This window comes from Schistocerca americana, chromosome 4, assembly GCF_021461395.2.
Source record: "Schistocerca americana isolate TAMUIC-IGC-003095 chromosome 4, iqSchAmer2.1, whole genome shotgun sequence".
NCBI classification, from domain to species: domain Eukaryota; kingdom Metazoa; phylum Arthropoda; class Insecta; order Orthoptera; family Acrididae; genus Schistocerca; species Schistocerca americana.
The window spans coordinates 380,613,721-380,636,653 of NC_060122.1; the positions used below are offsets into that span (position 1 = coordinate 380,613,721).

Genomic DNA, 22,933 nt, shown 5'->3' on the forward strand with positions numbered 1-22,933 from the left:
TGTCGTGAAGACTGGCCAATATAGAAAGCCTTTTGCGAGTTTTTCGAGATGATAATGCGTGTGGGCCAGTTGCGTTTTGCAAGTCATTCAACTGGACGTGGCTTTAGTGCCCCTAATGTACCCCAGTTCTCCAACAGCGGAAAGGGAAAGACAGTTTAACGTGGAATCCCAACCACATGACGTTTGTGGCCAACGTCACTGGGAGGTGCACGCTACGTTAAAGCTGGACTAAAAAAAATAATCTTTGGTCCTACCGGTATTCGGTACTCCCGGTTTCCAGATACATGCTTTAACGCTAGACCACCAGTCCCGGCTTATTCGAGATGGTAACGCGTGTTTATGAAATACGATGAAGTCTCTGTGATTACGTAAATACACTGATGTTGAGGTATTTCCTCTACAATTTCTGCTTCGTTTTGTGTTTTTAGTTAGCAACATTTCAAGGTTCCTAAAATACAAGTATTGTATCTATTGTTGAAACTGTTTATGTTCTGGTATCTCCGTACACGTTTTTATATGTGATCCAAGTATGAGTCAATAAAACAAAACAAACATAAAAGCTTTCAGTACAGCTTACCGAAACAAAAGACAGGATTCGCCTGTACGCCAGAATGCTTCTTGTGTTAATACTGCCAGTTTTCTTACTAAAGCTAGAGCTCCTTTCATCGATCAGCAGGCCTTACAGCATCTTCGTTAGAACTACAAACTTGGTACCTATTACAAGAAAGTTTCTTCTCAAAATTGTCACCACGTTCGGTGAACCACGATATGCACAAAGGGAACGTCTCGGGAAGCAAATCAACTTAAATTGCCTCAATAATTATGATCTCCCATTTTGAACAAACGGCTCTTAGGTTGTTTTACAACTCAAAATGAGTCACTGTGAATAAATGAACACTGCGATTAAATAGGTGGAAATGATAATTAATTATTATTAACGACCACCAGTGACTGTTTTACGAAGACATTTATTTACTGGTGCTTAACGGTTTGGAAATATTTTGCTGCTCCAGAAATTGCCGTTTCTTTTTATTGTTGCTAATGTCCCTCTTGTGACGCCACCAGATGTACTTCGGTGATACAATTCGTAGTTTAAAGGCTCACGTCCGTCAACTTCGATATCGCTGCAATAAGAGCCACGCAAACATATAAAAAATGTCGAAATGTAGGTAATGAAAGCGCAGACTGCAGGTCTTGGCACGACACCAGAAGTTGTGCTTTTCGCTTGGGTCCCATTAGAACTTGACACGTACCATAACTTTGGTTTTTTGTTTTGTTTTCTTTAGTATCTCGATACTGACAAGAACAATTCCGGTAACCCTTTTCTGTTCGTTGAAAGATAGCTCTAACTATTCGTGGTTTGTTGTTGTCTGTCTTCTCCAACGAGGCACTTGAGCATGACACCCCCTTCTCGCTCTCCTCATTCTTCTGCGGGTGCTTAAAACTATTGCGTTGCCTCATCCAAGATTAGCGTTATTGAGCGTGTGGAAGGCAGAGCTCATACTATAAACTGCATTTTCATCTCTTTCGTTCTGGAATATTAGCCATAAAAAAGTCACAGGTGTTTGTACATACATTGCATTACCACGAATGGAGACGCAGAAACAAGACATCTTTAACTTTCTAGCGTACTTGTTTACAGCACTATTTCTGTAAGAATTCTATTTTGGATCGTGATGAGTACTACGAATCATTTGCCATTTGTGTTGTGCTCAGAGCTGACAGCATTCGAGCCATTCAGCTGACGTTGGTAATAATAAGAAGGAAGAGTGTTTTTTGAGGTTTGTCCACAGGATTACATCACAGCTGCACTATTCCGTTCGCTATCGGAAATTGAGGTTATAAATATTGACGTATTGTTTTGTTTTATCCATTCTCAGCAGTTGTAATTGTATATAGTGAAACAATCAGCAATCAGCTGCACTATTCCGTTCGGTATCGGAAATTGAGGTTATAAATATTGACGTATTGTTTTGTTTTATCCATTCTCAGCAGTTGTAATTGTATATAGTGAAACAATCAGCAATCAATTGCAAAAAAGAAATTTAATTGCTTAAACGGTTTCCGGCACTTAGTGCCCTTCTTCAGATTTTACCTAATGCGATAGAATAATCTTCTAAAGAAGGGCGCTTAGTGCCCGAAACTGTTTGAGAAATTTTCTTTTTTGCAACTGTGCTGATTGTTTCCGCTGTATTGACGTAATGGTTTGAAGATGTCAAAGGAAGAGACTAAGATATTTTTAAGATATTTTCCCCCGTTTTAATCCTAAATATGACGTGGAAGTATGATACCTTCAAACTGTTGGCTTTAAACTGCTTCGATCTGTGTCCCGTGTCATTTCGTCGTAGAATTTAATGCTCATTGCGATTTAAATGCCACTGGATGTTGGGGTTGTATGGCTACAGGGACATGAAAGCTGGTTTCTTGAGTTTCATTACTTTGCTTCGTTCAAACTATTTTCTTTGAAAGTTAATCTCGCTCGTGGAGTCCTGAAACGGTTTTTTAAAACCTCGTGATTCTGCGAAATATAGTTTTAAGAACTGCCTATGCAAGCTGTAAAATAAACGTCTCTTCATAATATAGTGCGTAGGCAGGACAAGCATATTTATTAACTCGTAAAATCCGGTTCTTGCGATGTTTTATCTAAATATTCATGAGATAATTTTCCTTGAAACATCATCTGTCTGTGTATCAGAAACGCTCTCACGCCTATTTGTGAACCCCATAAAATTCGTGCTGTTATGTTCCCATTCTGCACTACTCCCTGACGATCTCGATGCTGCGCACTAGAACAAAGTTCCAACATGGGTCGTGTTTTATGTCTTTAGGCGAGTTGTGTATTGCTAACATTCCATTACCGAGTCGAAGTTGTCCACTCATTTACCACTGGTTTCCTCTGTTGCTGTGTAGCAGCACTGCACGAACATATCAGAGAGTCTTGACTCAAGAGTGAATCTTGTGCACAAAATAGCCGAAACGACTAGCGAGCAAATGCAACGCTATGCAGTGCTGCAATTTCAGTTGTGCATGCTCAGCAGCTGAATGTTTTGCCCCTGCCTGGGAAAACAGCACACTAGGTACTTCTTAAAGAGGCCGTTAGTAGATCTCATATTCGTTGATTGCCTGTTCTGCCCATTAATTATTATCCGGAACTTAGAAAAAAAGCTATCAAAATGCAAATTCTTAAGGAGGTATAGCGCTTTCCACAATCCACCAGCCATATGCCTCAAGTCACGCAAGCCTTTTTGGGTAAATCTTCGGGTAACAGACGTTTTTGACGTCACTAACAGGTGGAAAGAAAGGCAGAATGAACATCCACCCCAGAACGCCTATCTGATTCGAATCCCAACAACTTTGATCTTCCCTTGGCGAACGGTCGAGACTCAATCGCATCATAGCGAGAGGAGGTAGGTATGGGCCCACATTCTAAATAAGTGGGCTTATTGTGATAGTCCTATTACCTGTGAATGTGATTGAATGTGGTGCTTACTCCAGGCCTCCAAAGTAAGTCTGAAAGACTTGCATGAAGTCACACCGAGTGCTGTGATATAGTTATCAAATTTAAACAGTTACGTGTAAATTATTTGTGTATGTACATACGTGGTTTCATAATGCTGAATAATAATAATAATAATATTTTACTTGCGTGAGCTATGTCAGTTTCATCCCAGATATCTACTCTTAAAAGCCAGTTCTGCACGACACGTTAAAAGGGCTTGTTTTAGAGCGGAGTCAACCGCAGTTTGAAACTTTGCAGCCCAGTATCAGAGTTCAGTGCATCTGTACGCATTTTTAATGATTCAATAGTTCCTCCAAGTTGAGACCTCCCGAACGAGACACGTTCCAGGGAAACGGAAAGTGGCGCGCGAAGCTGTGCGGCGGATTTCCGCGCGGTTGGCAGCGTGACTCAGTCTGCAGCGGACCACGGAGTCCCCCACCCGAGTTTCCCCACCACCTCTACGTCACCCCTTCCCCGTCTACTACTCCTCCTCCCCCCCCCCCCCCCTCCGTGCCTTTACTGTTTTCCAGCAGAAGGAGCTGGGATGCTGGTAAAGTGAGCATTCTTCATCGCTCGCTCTCACATGATGTATAGTTATTATCGTTTGGCTTTGAAGCCCCACCAGCAGCTGTGATTGAAGATGATTAAAATGCAAATCCTCCTATTACGCAGACAACTAACATTTATTCTCAAACACGTTTCTGCACGTTTGTGCCCTTACCGGTGGGTGATTTTATTCAAGCCCGTAAAGTGTAAACGTATTTTCAGGTGCTAGGAACGAAAATTAGACCAAAATACCATTTTATGTCTGTTGTGATATTTACCATATTCTGTAGAATGTCGAGTTCTGTAGGACGTTTTCGTTTTAATGTATGGCTTGTCATATGCGAAGGAATGATTTATTGTGGGTTTGATTAGCTAGTTAAGAAGTCACCTTCCATACGTAATTTTGTGTCGTGGAAATATTTCGCGAATATATATTATTTTTGTTCTACTTGTCCTCATTTGTATACACATCTGTTTTAGGGATGCAAACACACATGATCACATCTATGTTACGTAGTTGAGGACGGGGCGCGGGGAGGGGTGGTTTACATTTCTTACATAGTCGTGTTCGTGGCTAGCTCGAGTCACATTCTGGATGTTCCATTGTTTGTACCGTGTTAAGATACATCATCTATTCAACTATTTGTCAGGATAGTGCATTCACTAATTTCTGCTTCACTTCTGATGAAGAGGTTTTCCAAAATGTTTTGTGTATGTAGGAATCGCAGGGGGGGTTTTGTGCGCTTTGTGACAGTCTGGTGTGACAGATTTAGGTGCGCATCCGTGATTATCCCGAGATCTGTAATATTTTTTTGGTAGGGTACCATCAGGGAGGGACTGCTTCACGGCAACGTCCAGCTTTTCACAACACGGTGCGATATGAGGCTGGCTACCAATTCTTCGGCCAAGTGCACACAGACAGTATAACTTCAAAAGTAAGAAGTCGTAGACGACGTGCATCCTTTACTGAACTGACCTTATGTAACGGTGACAAGAAGTAAATAGGAGATTGCTGTAAGAACAGGATTTTTTTTTATTTATTGGTTTTAGGAAAAGCCCATTTACGAGGTACAATTGTGTCTCATAATTAAAGAAATGGAACATTTGTCTGTCTTAGTTACCAAATAAAAAACCGGATGAGGCGGCCCTTCTTCCCGCCGCCACCGGTATCTGAAGTACAAACTTTTCATTAATTTATTGGGTAGATAACCATAATTAGACTGGGATATAATTAATGTTTTGCGTTACCTGTAAAATTTAGTTGTTATAGCATGATCTATCACTAGCATGATCGTGCATCTCAAAATACATATAAGTATAAAATCCAAATGGATGTTTAGACACCTTATATATGTTCAAAGAAACTTTTGCAGTCTAAATGTAGGAATTGCCTTAAACTAACGAAATGTAGGAAAATAGGAGGTCTGTTAGGAAGGTAATGTCCGATCGGTCGCGAAATGGAAACCACTGTGAAAATCAAAAATACTTTATTTGGAAGCTAATTCTCTACATAGCAGCTTGCAAGCTATTTCTCTACATATCAGACGCTCCAACTAAGATATTTTTCGTAACACTGTACCAATTTCCAACACCCTCGTCATATAAAACAGCCGCCTGTGCTTTTCGCCAATTCTCTACGCAGGTCTGCAACTCTTTGTCTGTGTCAAAATGTTTTCTTCGCAGCCAGCGGTTCATGTGGGCATAGATGAAACTTAGGGGGAGCCAATTACGGGCTGTATTGTGGGTGGTGAGACACTTCCCATCGGAAAGGTTGCAGGAGCATCTTAATTGCCCCTGCAGAGTGTGGGCGAGAATTGTCATGAAGAAGGAAACGCCTGACAGTTATGTTACGTGGGCTGCATGACATCAGGCGAAATCTCTTATCAGGCCCTCATACTTGGCGGTAGATATTAGTTACCTACTCACCTTTACGTGCTCACTGTGCGCTCAGAACTGAAAAGAGCGACGTGACGGCGTTCCCCAAGGAAGTGTTCTAGGCCCTCTATTGTTGCTGATCTATATTAACGACATAGGAGACAATCTGAGAAGCCGTCTTAGATTGTTTGCAGACGATGCTGCCATTTACCGTCTTGTTAAGTCATCAGATGATCAAAACGACTTGCAAAATGCTTACGTAAGATATCTGTATGGTGCGTAAAGTGGCAATTGACCCTGAATAAAGAAAAGTGTGAAGTTATTCACATGAGTACGAAAAGAAATCAGCTAAATTTCGATTACACGATAAGTCACACAAATGTGAGAGCTGTAAATTCAACTAAATGCTTATGGATTACAATTAAAAATAACATAAATTGCAACGATCACGTAGATAATATTGTGGGTAGAGCAAACCAAAAGACTGCGATTCAATGGCAGAACACTTAGAAGGTGCAACAGGTCTACCAAAGAGACTGCTTACACCACGCTTGTCCGCCCTATTCTGGAGTGTTGCTGTGCGGTGTGGGATCTGCATCAGATGGGACTGACGGATGACATCGAAAAAGCACAAAGAAGGGCAGCTCGTTTTGGTTCAAATGGCTCTGAGCACTATGGGACTTGACATCTGAGGTCATCAGTCCCCTAGAATTTAGAACTACGCAAACCTAATTAACCTAAGGACATCACACACATCCATGCCCGAGGCAGGATTCGAACCTGCGACCGTAGCGGTCGCGCGGTTACAGACTGAAGCACCTAGAACCGCTCGGCCACAGCGGCCGGCACAGCTCGTTTTGTATTATCGCGAAATAGGGGAGATAGTGTCACAGACATGATACGTGAATTGGAATGGCAATCATTAAAACAAAGGCGTTTTTCGTTGCAACGGGATCTTCTCATGAAATTTCAATCACCAGTTTTCTCCTCCGATTGCGAAAACATTCTGTTGGCACCCACCTGTATAGAGAGAAGTAATCATCACGATAAAATAAGAGAAATAAGGGCTCGCACAGAAAAATTTACTGCTCGCTTTTCCCGCGTTCCGTTCGAGAGTGGAACGGTAGAGAGACAGCATGACGGTGGTTCATTGAACCCTCTGCCAGGCACTTTATTGTGAATAGCAGAGTAATCAGATAAATGTAGATGTAGACGCGATGGACGGTCATACCCGAGACATTGCCCAACACATATGTGCAAAGCTTCATCGGATTTTCACTGTGGTTTCCATGTCGCGCCCCGTCAGACCTTCCTTTCAAAGCAGCCCAAGTATATTGTATTTACCTTGGGGGCTCAAATGGCTCTAAGCACTATGTGACTTAACATCTGTGGTCATCATTCCCCTAGACTTAGACATATGTAAACCTAACTAACCTAAGGACATCACACACATCCATGCCCGAGGCACGATTCGAACCTGCGACCGTAGCAGCCACATGGTTCCGGATTGAAGCGCCTAGAACCGCTCGACCACAACGATCGGTTTACCTTGGGGGACGCACGCTATTATCGTCTCGTTGAAGTCTGAAATGATCCGTTGCGCTCTTGTGGTCACAGTATTAAAACAAAACAGCTCCCAAACGAAAGCCGAGAACTCACACAATCGTTATAGCCTGGAGTGATCCAGAAAAGTGATGTAGCTGAGCCGCAGAAAATTTGAAACCAAACCAGCACGATCGTTTGGGCCTGGGTCCTCAGATTTTAAAATTCTCTGTCCCGTTGACGGAAGAAACGGCAAATACGTTTGGCAAGAGATATAACTAAGAACTAACGCTAAGGGATAAATAATCTTTAATTTTAAAAATATTTCATAGTACGGTTTTTCTTGGATGAAAGTGTTCATCACATCCTGTTAAGTGTATATACAATTTCTTCTTGAACGAGCCGAGCATCCGGGAGAGGGACCAATTTTAACAAATGAGCCGTTTTATTAACATTCATATGATTTGCACTTACAGGGAAATGTCTATAACGTGATCTCATAATCTAAGGTGGAAAAGCACGCTTGCAAGATGTCAATCACAGTAATCGTTCCCGCGCGAATTTTTTGACATGATTCTGACAGTACGTAGTTACGACTGTCTGAATGCATAGCTTTTAAACCTACGCGTGCACCGACCATCGTTCGGTCCGTTCCAATGCAGTCACCTAATGCCCTAGCGCGAAGTACTATACGTGTTCATAATGTCGGTGAAACAATAAACGGTAGCGCTTTGTTCAGTGTGTCAAAGTGCGTGATTTTTGACCTGTATCTGGAGCCAGCGATCTCTTTGCTTTGAACAGTTTTATATTTTCACAAATGAGGGTAAAATAATGAAATGAGTAAGTGATGTGTTGGTAAATGTGCCAACACCTTGTAGATAGAGGCGGCCTAAATGCACGCTATCTAAGGCAGACGGGCGTGAATTCTGGAACAGGATAAGTAGTGAATTCTCATAAGAAAAGTATGCAGCTCCTCGAATACTTATCTTTTATTCACTTCTGCGGTACATCGCTCTTGATAATACAAGTGAGACTCTCTCCCGATATGGTTAATGGCGCCTTGCTAGGTCGTAGCCATGGACTTAGCTGAAGGCTATTCTAACTGTCTCTCGGCAAATGAGAGAAAGGCTTCGTCAGTGTAGTCGCTAGCAAAGTCGTCGTACAACTGGGGCGAGTTCTCGTCCGTATCTCGAGACCTGCCTTGTGGTGGCGCTCGGTCTGCGATCACACAGTGGCGACACGCGGGTCCGACATGTACTAAATGGACCGCGGCCGATTTAAGCTACCACCTAGCAAGTGTGGTGTCTGGCGGTGACACCACAGTAAGCGTGTCATTAAAGAAACAGTGTATCACTAGCCGGCCGCGGTGGTCTAGCGGTTCTAGGCGCTCAGTCCGGAACCGCGTGACTGCTACGGTCGCAGGTTCGAATCCTGCCTCGGGCATGGATGTGTGTGATGTCCTTAGGTTAGTTAGGTTTAAGTAGTTCTAAGTTCTAGGGGACTGATGACCTCAGCAGTTAAGTCCCATAGTGCTCAGAGCCATTTGAACCAAGTGTAGAACTATTTAATTTTAACGTCATCGTTGCGCAGTATTTTTAATTACACTGAAGCGCAGATAAGCCATCTCTTGAAAACTTACTGGCAAAAGCGAAGGGAAGGGAAGTATGGCCCTAAGTTGGCCTGTATAGGCTATCCCAAAAGAGCGCTGGAAGACTTTAGGGACGGTTCCGTACACCGAGACAAGAAGTTTAATTTTTTAAAGGGCTCTATTGCACATACCTTAAGCGATATGAGCACTTGCTCATCTTCAATACTGTGAAACAGATGTCTTCTACCGCAAGCTCTTTGCTTCTATTTTGGAAAAAAATCTAGTATACATGGGCTCTAAAATGCATAACTTATAGTGCATTGACAGTTCAGTGCGCAGCGAGTCGAGGGAAGCATAGTTGTCAGCGTGTGTTCAACGCGTCAGCATGCGACTATAACGCCAGGCCTGCTTGGCGCGCTGCGCAAGCTGGCGGAACTGCAGTCTTTCTTAATCGATTTGAAAGAAACAATATGGTAATAAACGCTGAATCTCGCACATTTTATAGCTTCATTCGTCAGTTTCATGATGAATTACCTGTTATTTCGTTAATGGTCATTTTTTGTGATATTTCGGTATTAGCTAAACTACTGCAAGAAATTGTTAAAGTTCGCATTGTAAAATAGGGGTCGCTATGAAATTGCGTTTGATGCTTGTTGAGTAGTATGTTGCTGCATATGAAATTTACATAACATATTAAATTGTTTAAAACTCGAAGGATGTCGCTAACTGTCTCCTGTGTTGAGGAAATGGAACGTATCTAAAGGGCTCCGTCACGAAAGCACTTGCCAGTGAAAAACCCAAAACATAAATTCCTCGTATCTCACAAACGGTCTGCGATATCGAAACAAGATTTTCGCAAATGATAGTATGCGAAGAGAAGAGTATTTTGCCATATGATCTACATGCCAAACTTCCATATCTACCGCAATATTCAAGCAACCTCAGATTTTTTAAAATGAAGTAATGTAATTTTGAAGGAGCATCAACAGCCTGTGAAACGAGAATTATTGTGGGTTGTGCAAGAATATATGTGAAGAAGCTGCATATTTACGTTTATACTGAAAACTGATTTTCTCGTAACTGTTGACATGTCCTTCTCTCACTCGCTTGTTATACGCTGTTTTAGGATTCTGCCACAATTTCAGCTGCATTAGAATGTTAGAGAGAAATATACCTGTAAACTCTGCAGTGTTTAGACAAAAAATGCGACGATAACACAGCAGCAAGAGATGTAGCGTTCACAATACCTGACGAATGTAGAACAATTCCACGCCAGATAATATCACTTTACAGCGAGAGCTGATGAGCGGAAGTGCCTTTAATGAGCGACACCGCGTGGTACTGTTTATCCACGACGTGGCAACGGGGCCGTTTGACAAACCGAACTGCTGGCGTAGTGGTAGGCAAAGCCGGTTTGCCATTGGTTCAAATGCGTGTGTAGGTCATCGGTCCCTAGACTTACACACTACTTACACACACACACACACACACACATGCCCGAGGGAGGACTCGAACCTCCGGCGCGATGGTCCGCGCAGTTCCTGACATGGCGCCTCTAACTGCGCGGCCACACCGCGCGGGTCGCCATTGGTGTTACCCTGGCAATGGCGTCCTGTCATCTCTGGTGAGCCAAACGTCAAAAGTCACAACTAATTTTAAACGTACTATAAGGGCTACTATATGGGCTCTTGTTCAGTAGAAGAGATGTGGTTGACACAGGCGAAGATGAACAAATACTCACAGCTTGTAAAGTGTTCATTTTAGACCCCATCTGTAATAGACATTTTTTTCTTGTTTGCTCTATACTTCACAAAGTATGAAACTAAAAGACTTCGCAGTTGAAGAGATCTTGTTTCATAGTATCGAAGAGGATTAGAGCACATCTTTACCAGTCATTTTTTACTTATTTCTGTATAAGGGACGTGCCTCTAATGTTTGTCGCTCTTTTTGACACCCTATGTATGCGTGAGGTTGGCATATAACTGCACTCTTTTCGCGTAAAACAACGTGTTCTCGAACAAGATATCAAAACAATTTCTGCAGACACCACCCCCACTCCCCTAAACTTCCCTTGCCTTCAACATCCCGCGAATAGGAGGAAAGTGGTTTTACTCTGATATACAGTATTTCCCACGCGAAGTTTAAAAGTAGTGCAAACAGAAGGTCGTAACGGCGTATACTGTCAGAATTATGGCCCAAAATTTCGATCGAGTGCCGGGACTGAAATCTCGCTGGTGCGTTTTTCTCTCCTTAAATTGTGAAGTCAAGCTGGTGATGTTTCCTTGTTAGTCTGTTAATAGTAACAATTTCGTTCTTCGTGAGCACCAAACTGCTAATAACAGTTTCGACAACGTTTTTAATCGTCCTCATCCAGACGCCACCATTACCTACTCAATAAGAAGAGATTCTCGTGACTTCTTTCACCACTCGTGAGTCCACAGTCTTCTGACTGGTTGGACGCGGCCCGCCACGAATTCCTCTCCTGTGCCAACCTCGTCATCTCAGCCGGCTGCTGTGACCGAGCGGTTCTAGGCGCTTCAGTCCGGAACCGCGCTGCTGCTACGGTCGCAGGTTCGAATCCTACCTCGGGCATGGATGTGTGTGATGTCCTTAGGTTAGTTAGTTTTAAGTAGTTCTAAGACTAGATGTTAAGTCCCATAGTGCTTAGAGGCATTTGAACCATTAGCCATCTCAGAGTAGCACTTGCAACCTACGTCTTCAATTATTTGCTGGATCTATTCTAATATCTGTCTTCCTCTACGGTTTTTATCCTGTACAATTCTCTCTAGTACCATGGACACAAGTAGTAAAGGAGTTTTGCTATTTGGGGAGCAAAATAACTGATGATGGTCGAAGTAGAGAGGATATCAAATGTAGACTGGCAATGGCAAGGAAAGCGTCTCTGAAGAAGCGAGATTTGTTAACATCGAGTATAGATTTAAGTGTCAGGAAGTCGTTTCTGAAAGTGTTTGTATTGAGTGTAGCCTTGTATGGAAGTGAAACGTGGACGATAAATAGTTTGGACAAGAAGAGAATAGAAGCTTTCGAAATGTGGTGCTACAGAAGAATGATGAAGATTAGATGGATAGATCACACGACTAATGAGGAGGTATTCAATAGAATTGGGGAGAATAGAAGTTTGTGGCACAACTTGACTAGAAGAAGGGATCAGTTGGTAGGACATGTCCTGAGGCATCAAGGGACAACCATTTTAGTACTGGAGGGCAGCGTGGAGGGTAAAAATCGTAGAGGGAGACCAAGAGATGAATACACTAAACAGATACAGAAGGATGTAGGTTGCAATAGGTACTGAGAGGTGAAGAAACTTGCACAGGATAGAGTAGCATGGAGAGCTGCATCAAAGCAGTCTCAGGACTGAAGACCGCAACAACACCACCATGTAAGTTATTCCCTGATGTCCAAACAGATGTCTATATTCCTTGCCGATTCTCCTGACAACGTCCTCATTCCTTACCTTATCAGTTCAGCAAATTTTTACCATTTTTCTGTAACACCACATCTCCAATGCCTCGATTCTCTGCTGTTGTGGTTTTTTCAAAGCCCGTGTTTCAGTATCACACAATGCTATGCTCCAAACATACATTCTCAGAAATTTCTTCCTATATTTGTACTAGTAGATTTTTCATGGCCAGGAATGCCCTTTTCGCGTTTCTTCGATTTACTCTCAATCCATATTCTGTACCCATTAGCATGTCCTTTCCATTCAGCAGAGCTTGTAATCATCGCCACTTTCACTGAGGATACCATGTCATCAGCGAATCTTATCATTGATATCCTTTCACCTTGAATTTTAATTCCGTCTTGAAACTTTCTTTTTTTCCGCCTCATTGCTTCTACGTGTAGACTGAACAGTATGACTACGTCCCTGTCTTGCAACGTTTTTAAACGGAGCACTTCGTTCCTCGTCTTTCACTCTTCTTGTTCTCTCTTGGCTCTTGTGCATATTGTATATTGCCCGTCTTTGCATTTAGCTTAACCTTATTTTTCTCAGAATTTCAAACATCTTAAGCAATTTGACACTGTGGAACACCTTTTCCGCGTCGACAAATGGCTCTGAGCACTATGGGACTTAACACCTGACGTCATCAGTCCCCCAGAACTTAGAACTACTTAAACCTAACTAACCTAAGGACATCACACGCATCCATGCCCAAGGCAGGATTCGAACCTGCGACCGTAGCAGTCGCGCGGTTCCGGACTGAAGCGCCTACAACCGTTCGGCCAACGCGGCCGGCCGTCGACAAATCCTATGAACGTGTCTTCATTTTTCTTTACTCTTGTTCCAATTACCAACGGCAACGTCAGGACTGCCTCTCTGGTGTCTTTACTTCTCCTACAGCCAAACTGACCGTCATTCGTTCAGTGGGAAAAAATGTTGGAAGTGACACGCGCAAGGCGAGCGTTAGTCACGCCGGTGAGTGGTGTCCGGAGTGTGTGACGTGTAAGCACGCAGCAGTTCCGCTTACGTCCGCGGCGTCGATGACGGCGACAGCAACGCGGGCACGGGACATTGGGGCCACGGGCGGGGAATTTTCGGTTGAGCCTTGCCGCTGAGGCGGCGGCGGCGGCGGCAGTAGCAGCAGCAGTGAGCGAGGCCCGCCGATGCGGCGGTGCGCGGGCGGGTGCGGGCAGGCGCGCATTGCGCGTGCGCAGAGCGGCGCGCCGTGGCCTAGTGACCCGCTTAGCCGGCGGGCCCAGCCAGTGCCGGCGCGCCCTCGCCATGGAGTGCATCGCAGCCAGCGCCTGGTCGCCGCTGCTCTCCCCTGACAGGTACTCCTACTGCACCTCTACCTCTTTCACTGTGCCGAGGGCCAAACCTCACTTCGTGGACACGGCGCTGCCTGCGCTTCGCCAACCGCATATTCGGAACTCCGACTACTTCACAGCGAGCCGCAGTGGAGAAGCGAACTGCGCCGCCCGCTCTTTCGCTACCGCCTGGAATGGTTTCGCTACCGGTTGAAGGAATCTTCTGTAACTCCGCACCGCCGCGAACGCTCCGCCGCTCGGACGTCGTGCTGTTACACACGGTGGCGCAGTGAGAGTGCGTGCGTGGGGATGACCGCATTACACAGTGTGACGCATTTCGCGTTCGCAAAGCGTTCGGCGTATTATTGCCAGACTGAGCGATGTGTGTGAGTGTACATATGTGCGTGTGTGTGTGTGCAGGCGAGAGACGGTTGGAGGTGTTTGTGCAGTGGCCGCAGGTGAAAAATGGAATACCGAGCACGCCACTTAACAGAAAGATTCATTCTCCTTGTAGGAACAAGGAATGAAGCCGACGCGAGCGTGCAGAACATCCCGAGTAGTTCGCTAAAAAGCAGCACTGTGCTGTCGCGTATACTGCACAGTGATCTCATCTTCTGTCTGAATACCACTGTCTCGTGACCGGTTTGGGACAGCATAGACCATGTTGAGAACTAAAAACTGGTCGCAACAACTGTTGTTCTCAGTTGACGGCACCTAACAGTTGCTGCGACGAGCTTTTAGTTTCTGTTTGGGCCAAACCGGTTATTGAAAGCAAAATTGTGATCTAGACTGTGGTACTCAGGCAATTCACGTAGTTCTGAAATACACTGTTGTTCTTCCAGGCACACACTTCACCTTTGTCGGGCCGTAAGGCGCAACGTGTCAAAACGTCGTGCCGTCTGGAAGCCCGAATACACTATTAGAGGTAGAAAAATAATACATTGTCGCACTGTAACAGAATAATCCCGTGCAACGCGCTTTGAAGCTTAAAACGTTGTTGAAAATAATTGTGTGTGTTCGTAATAACATGACATTTTTTTCAGTATTTGAAAGCTGCCGAGCACCGCATGCTGACTCTTTAATCTGTTGTCTTCTCTCTGATTTCGTATTCGAGCGGTGTTGTTGTGACCAGATTCGTGTTCGGAACTGTGTGCGAAGTAGATATTGGTCTCTTAACGCGTGTGATTGTGCTGTGGAAACTCCAGTCTCGCTTGGTTGTGACCATATGTCTGGAGATAGGGTGGCGGGTCGGAGCTGTTTACATCAACAGAGAGCGCAAAAAGAGGAAAGTGAGAGAGAGAGAGAGACAGCATGCGAGCGGTGTGGGTGTGCTCGGGTGGAAGGGGGGGGGAATAGTAGTTTCGCTCCCCCGTCCCGTTTTGCGGTTGCTCTTCCCATGCTTGACTCCGTATCTTTTTTCGCATTACGCCTGTTCGTATTCCGCTCAGAAAGAACTATTCTCGCGATTGTCGTGTGTTGGCATTAATCGTTCTAGTCGCTACTGATGTTTGTATTTAGCTCAGACGAACCGGTACGTGCGCGGCTAGACACGAGCCAGGGCGAAGGTCAGTAACTTGGCTACGTAATCTTCTCGACACTGCTGCCACGCAGGTGTTGTGTGTCTGACTACTAACTTATAACAGCACGTGATTTTTTTGATCGCAGTTTCTTGGTAAACCGCAGCGCATACTGAGATAGTGCTCGGGGTATGAGCGCTGTTTTGTTGGGGGGGGGGGGGGGCTGACTTGCGTGTTGATGAATATGTGAACACGTTTGCCAGCGTAATGCGAATTACAATTGGAACGGCACAAAATTTGATAGTTTTAGGTTCTTGTCTTCAGCTTGGTGACGTGGACAGTCGGTCATCCTACTGTACGCTGGGATGACGTGTACAACTGAAACAACAAACACTGCCAGATCGTCGCAACAGTTTCTCGTCAAGAGTACTCTTTCGGGCATCCTGTTCTCTTTGAAGAGTTGAAGGAAAGTGTTTTTCGGGGAGGTGAATCTTTGGCGAGAAGCAGCAGCGGCGCCGTCCGGTTACGTAATTAGCGTTCGGGCTGTCAGCGAGATGCTAGTCAGCACGGCAGATAATTGCTGTGTGGTCCGGGTCAGTTGATAGCGGGGCGCGCAGTCAGCGCCGGGCCGGCCACCCTGCGGGGGCCCCCCGCTTTATCAGATAGGCCACGCTTCCTGCCGCACCGCGCCTGCGCCGCGCCGAGCCGAGCTCGCGGCTCCTCCCGCACGCACTGCCAACACTGCCTGCCTGGCCGGCCGGCCGTCCGTGCGGGTTTCGTTTTACGCACACCTCCGCGTTCGCAGTTCGCTGCATCCTGCTGCAGGCGCCTCGCGCGCTCCGCAGCCCCTTCGCTTCGCGCCACGCTCCTCTGCATCGACACTTAGCTACGGCCAACTCTCGGCCAGACAGAAATCGTCATAAAGCACCAAACACGGCATCGTGGATTAGGCCTTTTGGCCGTTCCGTTTTAGAACTGCCAACAGCATCTTTTTAAATGGTGGGGAAACACTTGATTCACTCTGGAATTCTATCTTCGTCATGTTATTCTTCCATTCGTTGAACGTGATCCCTCCAATGTATTCCATCACTATTGTTCTGATGATGTAGGGCGACTGTGCTGCTTAGCAGCCAAATCCGTACAGTAATGAAAGAGCTATAACTTCTTATGAGTAAGGTATCCTTTCAAACGTTGTGTTTTAATGCTTAGTGTCCTCTCTTGATACAAGTTGGCCCACAATCTTTGTAACTGGTTCGCGATGTCCTGGATGCTGGTACGTACACGGAGTTTCCGTGTTCTGCAAGGGACTGATCTGGTGTTCTTGCTGGCTGCGGAAGTACGTAAACATCACGCAGAAAGTTTATAGAGACTAGTGCCATGTGTAGACGAGCATTGTTGAAAAATAGCCCCACGATACTGTTGCATGAGACGTAACGCATGAGGACTCAGCATGTCCCAACATGAGCGGCTGTGCTGTCGAGAGTCCCCTAGTCACTACCAGCCGTGACCTAAAGTTCAAATGGCTCTGAGCACTATGGGACATAACATCTATGGTCATCAGTCCCCTAGAACTTAGAACTACTTAAACCTAACTAACCTAAGGACATCACACAACACCCAGCCATCACGAGGCAGAGAAAATCCCTGACCCCGCCGGGAATCGAACCCGGGAACCCGGGCGTGGGAAGCGAGAACGCTGACCGGAAGTTCCCCCACACAGTGGCGCTAGGAGTAACACCCTTGTGCCTGTCCAAAACACTGGAAAACTGGGACCTCCCCCCAAAGCCAGTCATTAGCAGTCGATGCTCTCCGGTCACGTCACCACTCGATGCGCAACCGTTTGTCGTTGTTAAGGGCAGTCTACACACGCGACGGTAACAGACTACTCCGGCGCTGCTAGTCTCCGACCAGTGCTGCAGGATGTCACACGGAGACAATTTCTTGCCCTCGGACGGCAGGCGCAGATCTGGAGGCATTACGATGTGCTTGGTGCACAGTGCGGCGACCCTCCCTTGGGGTGGTCAAATGTGGTCGCCAGGGAATTTGACGACGAATACGCCTGCCCTCACATTTTCCGTTCTAGCTTGCATCGGGCCACTGTCACATACAAATGCCTCATAAATCTGGACGATGCTCGATTCGACCTGCCGGCCAAACGGAGACGTCCAATAGTGGCCCCTTTCAAACTCCGTCGTTGCTGATAACGAAGTACGCCACGTTTCCGTGTCCTTTACAAGGATCAGTCAACATCTGACGCTGCTGACATCTCTTATCTGATACTAGCACTAATCACGAGAGCCATTCTACCTGTCACACAGAATTGCAACTGTAATTGTTCTCATACCTGTCGATGGTGTATACGCGTACATCCAAACGTGTCTTCTGGGTGCTTCACTTTTTCGATCTAATGGCCCGACAGAACTTTTCACGTAAACCAGAAACGTAACTTTAAATTTACCATTCAACAATCCGGAGCTCCGCACGAACAACACAGTATTGTATAGGGCATGATCCTAATGTCTTCTGATTCCATCCAACTTCCCACTATTAAAGAACGTCTGTTTGCAGTGATTTAAGTCGGAACGATCCTGTAATTTTTGGTGAATACAGAGTGATCGCGAGAACACAATGACGTACAGGGTATCTGAGGTTCAAATGGCTCTAAGTTCTACGGGGCTTAACATCTGAGGTCATCGGTCCCCTAGACTTAGAACTAATTAAACCTAACTAACCTAAGGACATCACACACATCCGTGCCCGAGGCAGGATTCGAACCTGCGACTGTAGCAGCTGTGGGCGTATCTGAAAAGTTTAACATATTCACACTATGTTTGGTTTATGTGGCATACTGTCCCACACGGTTTCTATCGCATTTAATCACTTTTTACATATGACAAGCAAAACATCCAGTCTATTTTCAAGCTCTGTCCGCACTCAGGGCAACATAACCGCATCAACTGTGGCAATGGCAGCAACGATTCAGTTATTTAAATCATTGATATGGTTTATAGACGTTTGGTAGAATCTGTCCTTAACATACGCCTATAGAACGGAGTCCATCGATGCAATGTCAGAGAACTTAGGAGGCCAGGGTATTCGACCACCCATGCCAGTCCAGCGATACGGACACCCTGGCCTAGAAGATGATTCTTCACATCAACGCTTTCTGTGTACGTTAAATTTCTGCACCACCTGAGTATCAATGTCCTCAAGAGTGGTGGGTTCCTGTACCGTGTTTGGAAGTTAGTTTGGACCTTCGTGCCCAATTTGGCCTGCATTCTGAGCCTTTTCTTGAACCGTTGTCATTATGCCTCACTTATGACAATCTGGAACACACACAACCAAAACTTAGTGAGTTGGCCTGCCACGTAAGCCAACCATGGTGCTACAACACATTCAAGTTTTAGGGTACATATTAAGACCGTATATTTCACCCACGGAGCAGATAGGACAAGAAACCATCGTTCAGCTTTTTTTCTAGTACCATTTGTCGCTCTGGGACACCCCGCCTCCCTCCCAAGCTGGATTAGCGTAAGAAAACAGTTCTGGGTGCTTCCCGACTGCCTTAGTAAGTCGGATCGAGGGACTCATATAGATGACCCTCCAACCAGAAAGGAAAGAAGGCCTGTCGACGAGGAGGTGAAAAGAGACAGAGGACAAGCTCAGATCGAGACATGATGCGGAAGGAAATAGCGGGAGACCTAAATCAAGGATGCCAAGGACGATTTGAATTGCCGTCCTCACCGATAACGAATGCGAATCTGACTATTGCGCTACATTTCTCGGGGACGCCTCCGATTCCAGTACCAGATGCATTGTGTTTCGCGGAGTGGTTTACGGTTAAAATTCTGTGGCCACACGTTCCGAGAGAGTCAAGAAACATTACTTCCTCCCACTTCCCGCGTAATGACCATAACGTATTTAGGCTTAAACAGTAATGCGCAAATAATATTTCTTAACTCGTACTCATCGCTGACGCTATAACAAGAATAGGAAATTATTCTCGTACACTCTGTTTCTGCCTCCACGCACCGTGCTAAGGGAGAAGATACGAAATGACTTCCCGTCGACTTAAATTGGAAGTAACACACAGAAGATGTTGTGGGGAAGGCTAACCAAAGACTGCGTTTTATTGGCAGGACACTTAGAAAATGTAGCAGGCCTACTAAGGAGACTGCCTACACTACGCTTGTCCGTCCTGTTTTAGAACACTGCTGCGCGTTGTGGGATCCTTACCAGATGTGACTGACGGAGTACATCGAAAAAGTTCCAAGAAAGGCAGCAGGTTTTGTATTGTCGCGAAATATGGAAGAGTGTGTCACAGAAATGATACAGGATTTGGGATGGCCATCATTAAAAGAAAGGCGTTTTTCGTAGCGACGGAATCTTCTCACGAAACTCCAATCACCAACTTTCTCCTCCGAATGCGATAATATTTTGTTGACACCGACCTACATAGGGAGGAACGATCACCACCATGAAACAAGGGAAATCGGAGCTCGTACGGAAAGAGATGGTGTTCATTATTTCCTCGCGCTATACGAGATTGGAATAATAGAGAATTGTGGAGGTGGTTCGATGAACCCTCTGCCAGGCACTTAAATGTGATTTGCAGAATATCTATGTAGATGTAGATCGATGACTAAGTCATTAGAGACGCAGTACACACTCAGATGAGACAAAGCTGAGGAATGAATTTGACTGTATCCTCCTCAGGCGAGTCATCCCGGCATTCCTGTCAAGCGAGGCAGATGATCCACGGATAAACTACAATTGCATGTCCGAGAGGGGATTTGAACCCCACTCGTCACGAGTGTGCGACCACTGGCTTGCCTAATGCCGCACCTAACTCGGTGTGTACTGTATTGTAGCTTTCGAAGTACATCTGCAGATTTAGACTTTAGAATCGGCTTACGCCGCCAATTACGGGGAAACCGATTTAAGAGTGTCTCGGAGTTGATTGTGACGTGGCAGTGGTCTTTTAAAGGCCGTCGATCATTGTGCATGGCGAAGGTCGTGTCTAGCGCTCCAGAAAGCCCTTGAATTCGTTACCATTTCTGTGTGTGAGCTTAGTGTACTTTTTTGTTTGTTACTGTGATCGTAATATGTGTTGTGTTAGTCATTTGTGACCACTGTCGATGTCGCCGGGATTGCAACCCGGGCGCCCGCCGTCCTTGGACAGTGTTGTTGTGATTGTGCCAACTGAGCACGCCTCACAAACCAGCTCGGCTCCAACGTGCCACTGACTCCTCGCCATTCCTCAGAAAGTCTACACACGATTACAACGTCGCTGTGGAACGAACACTTCCGGGAGAGTGGATATATTGGAGCTTAAACGGTTGCAAACGAAATGGAATTCTTTTTCCGAAGCGTAAGTAAAGCTGTCTTCATCGAAAAGTTGGTTTCAACAACGCAGCTTTAAGTTGGACTCGGAAGCATTGTGCATCTAGGAGTTTTTCACATATACAAATCGTTTCCAGAGATGAAAGAAGCAATAAAACTTAGAATCGGCGACAGTCGGCCAAACAGTGAGCTGGTCTCAGCGATAGTGCCACACTTTACATAGGGTATGGGAATTTAATGATGAAGACGAATCTACTTCCATTCTTTTTTGGCGGGAGTTGAAGATGTCTGTTCACTAATTTGTTTACACGTTCTCATCACATAAGGTGATCGTATTGTGAGAACGAGTGTGAAAGGCGATTCGTTGGGTAACTGTATGTTTTGCTCTCAACTGTTGCTCTCCACATAAAGCATGAAGCAAAAAAATGGTTCAAATGGCTCTGAGCACTATGGGACTTAACTTCTGAGGTCATCGGTCCCATAGTACTTAGAACTACTTAAACCTAACTAACCTAAGGACATCACACACATCCATGCCCGAGGCAGGATTCGAACCTGCGACCGTAGCGGTCGCGCAGTTCCAGACTGTAGCGCCTAGAACCGCTCGGCCACTCCAGCCGGCCAAAGCATGAAGTAAATTTGTTACCTTTTGCATTACGTATATCTTACAATATTGCCGGAATAGCAAGCAAAGAAGTGTTTTAGGAACTGTGGTGATAACAGTAGGCAACAGATTGAAGGCCCCATTCACGAACACTTCCTTTAATTACAGTAAGCCGGCCATTGGTGCCTCAAGTACTGCCTGGATGTGTACAGTTGTTGTTCACTGTGACGCCATACGAAGTGTGACCTCCCATTTTAACCGTTATGAGGATGGCATTCTAATTTTTGCTGCACGGTTAATAACAAATCCTTGAACAGCCTCCTTGGTATATACTGAGTCATGCTTCAGCACAAACTATGGGATACCGAAGCACATAGCCCGAGACTCTTTTTTCCGGTCAGTGCCATTCTTTCTCCTTATCCTCACTCGACGGTATGGCATATCTTTGTGTCTCTTTAAAAGTGGGCTCAAGCTTGTATTTCGCGGCCTTATTACATTCCATTTCCTTTTACCCGTCTAGAATTAGTCCAAATTTTTTATTATTGCCCTCATTGACATTTTTCTTTCTATTATTTTTCTTTCTATTATCGCCCGCAGTGACGTCACTGCCTGAAGAGCAGTAAGTTCGTCAAAGCAAAGAAGAAGTGTATTATGTTAATACTTTCTTCTGTCCATTCCGATCGTTTGCACTTCGTTGTGAAATGACTTCTCGTAAACTTTCCGGAAGAGCTGTACCATTCATACCATTGGTCACGCGTTTGTTCCGTTGTTCGAGTTGAGGTTAAGTGTAGAACGCTTAGGAGGTTGCCGACTGAAGTTCAGCGCTCCAGTACATGGTGGGAGGCTGCAACAAGCGACGGATGCGCCGACCGTTCTCATCCAGGCCAGTAAACCGCGTGGTATGCTCGTTCGGGCGATGAACTCGGCGTTGCTTAACTGCTGGGATGTTATGGAGCCGCTGCTGTGGACGTCGTTAAACCGATTGCCATGAAGCTCCTCTCTCCGAGTAATGGGACAGGCGGGGGCTGCGGCAGTGATAACGATTTCTGGTGCCTCGCTCACAGTCCGCGTTATCTGCCCGAACTGGCCATTTCTGCTCTACGTGTAAAACGAACGGCAAGACTCACGCACCTTAGCTTTAAAGGGGGACCTACCCATCCACAACCTCTTGTTGTTTTTACTGGCTTCGTTTATGCGACATCAGTCATTTTTGTGTGTTCTTCTTTGAAGTGGACACTGTTCAGAGAATTTTTCCACGCAGCAGTAACAGTTACCATTCTTTTTACGTATCTGATATAGAAGTGTGGAAGTATGTGGCATTAATTAAATTTTGCACTGTTTCAGAATAAGTACCAGTCCAGATCCAGGCGCGTTTGATAGAACAGTGCCTTTATCTTCAGTGGCTATTATTTGGTATCTCATATGGCCTGGAACAGTATCTTTGTGTGTGCGGACTTCTTTAAATTTGGGAATTCCTCTTTTTCGTAAGAAAGCGAAACGAGAAATATTTTTCTAATAAGACGGATTAGGAAAATGTGTTTACCTGAAAGATAACGAATTTACTTAAGTTTCCCATTAATGTTGTGTAGAAAAAGTGCACATTACCCCCACGACGTTGGGTTTCCACTCTTTGTTTTTCGTGAAAACGCGGA

General features: G+C 45.3%; 1 protein-coding gene across 2 annotated transcripts in view; it reads left to right on the top strand.

The window, feature by feature from the left end:
* The window catches only part of LOC124613917 (nuclear receptor coactivator 3), a 309,937-nt gene that overhangs the window by 173,471 nt on the left and 113,533 nt on the right, over window positions 1–22,933 (top strand). The window contains exon 1 of one of the 2 annotated variants that reach the window (XM_047142666.1): window positions 13,786–13,841. The exons of the other annotated variant lie outside the window; for it this stretch is intronic. Within the exon in view, the coding sequence (XP_046998622.1) occupies window positions 13,792–13,841 (50 nt within the window). The 5' untranslated portion in view covers window positions 13,786–13,791. Of the gene's footprint in view, window positions 1–13,785; window positions 13,842–22,933 lie in introns of those variants that run through there. 2 annotated transcript variants of the gene reach the window in all.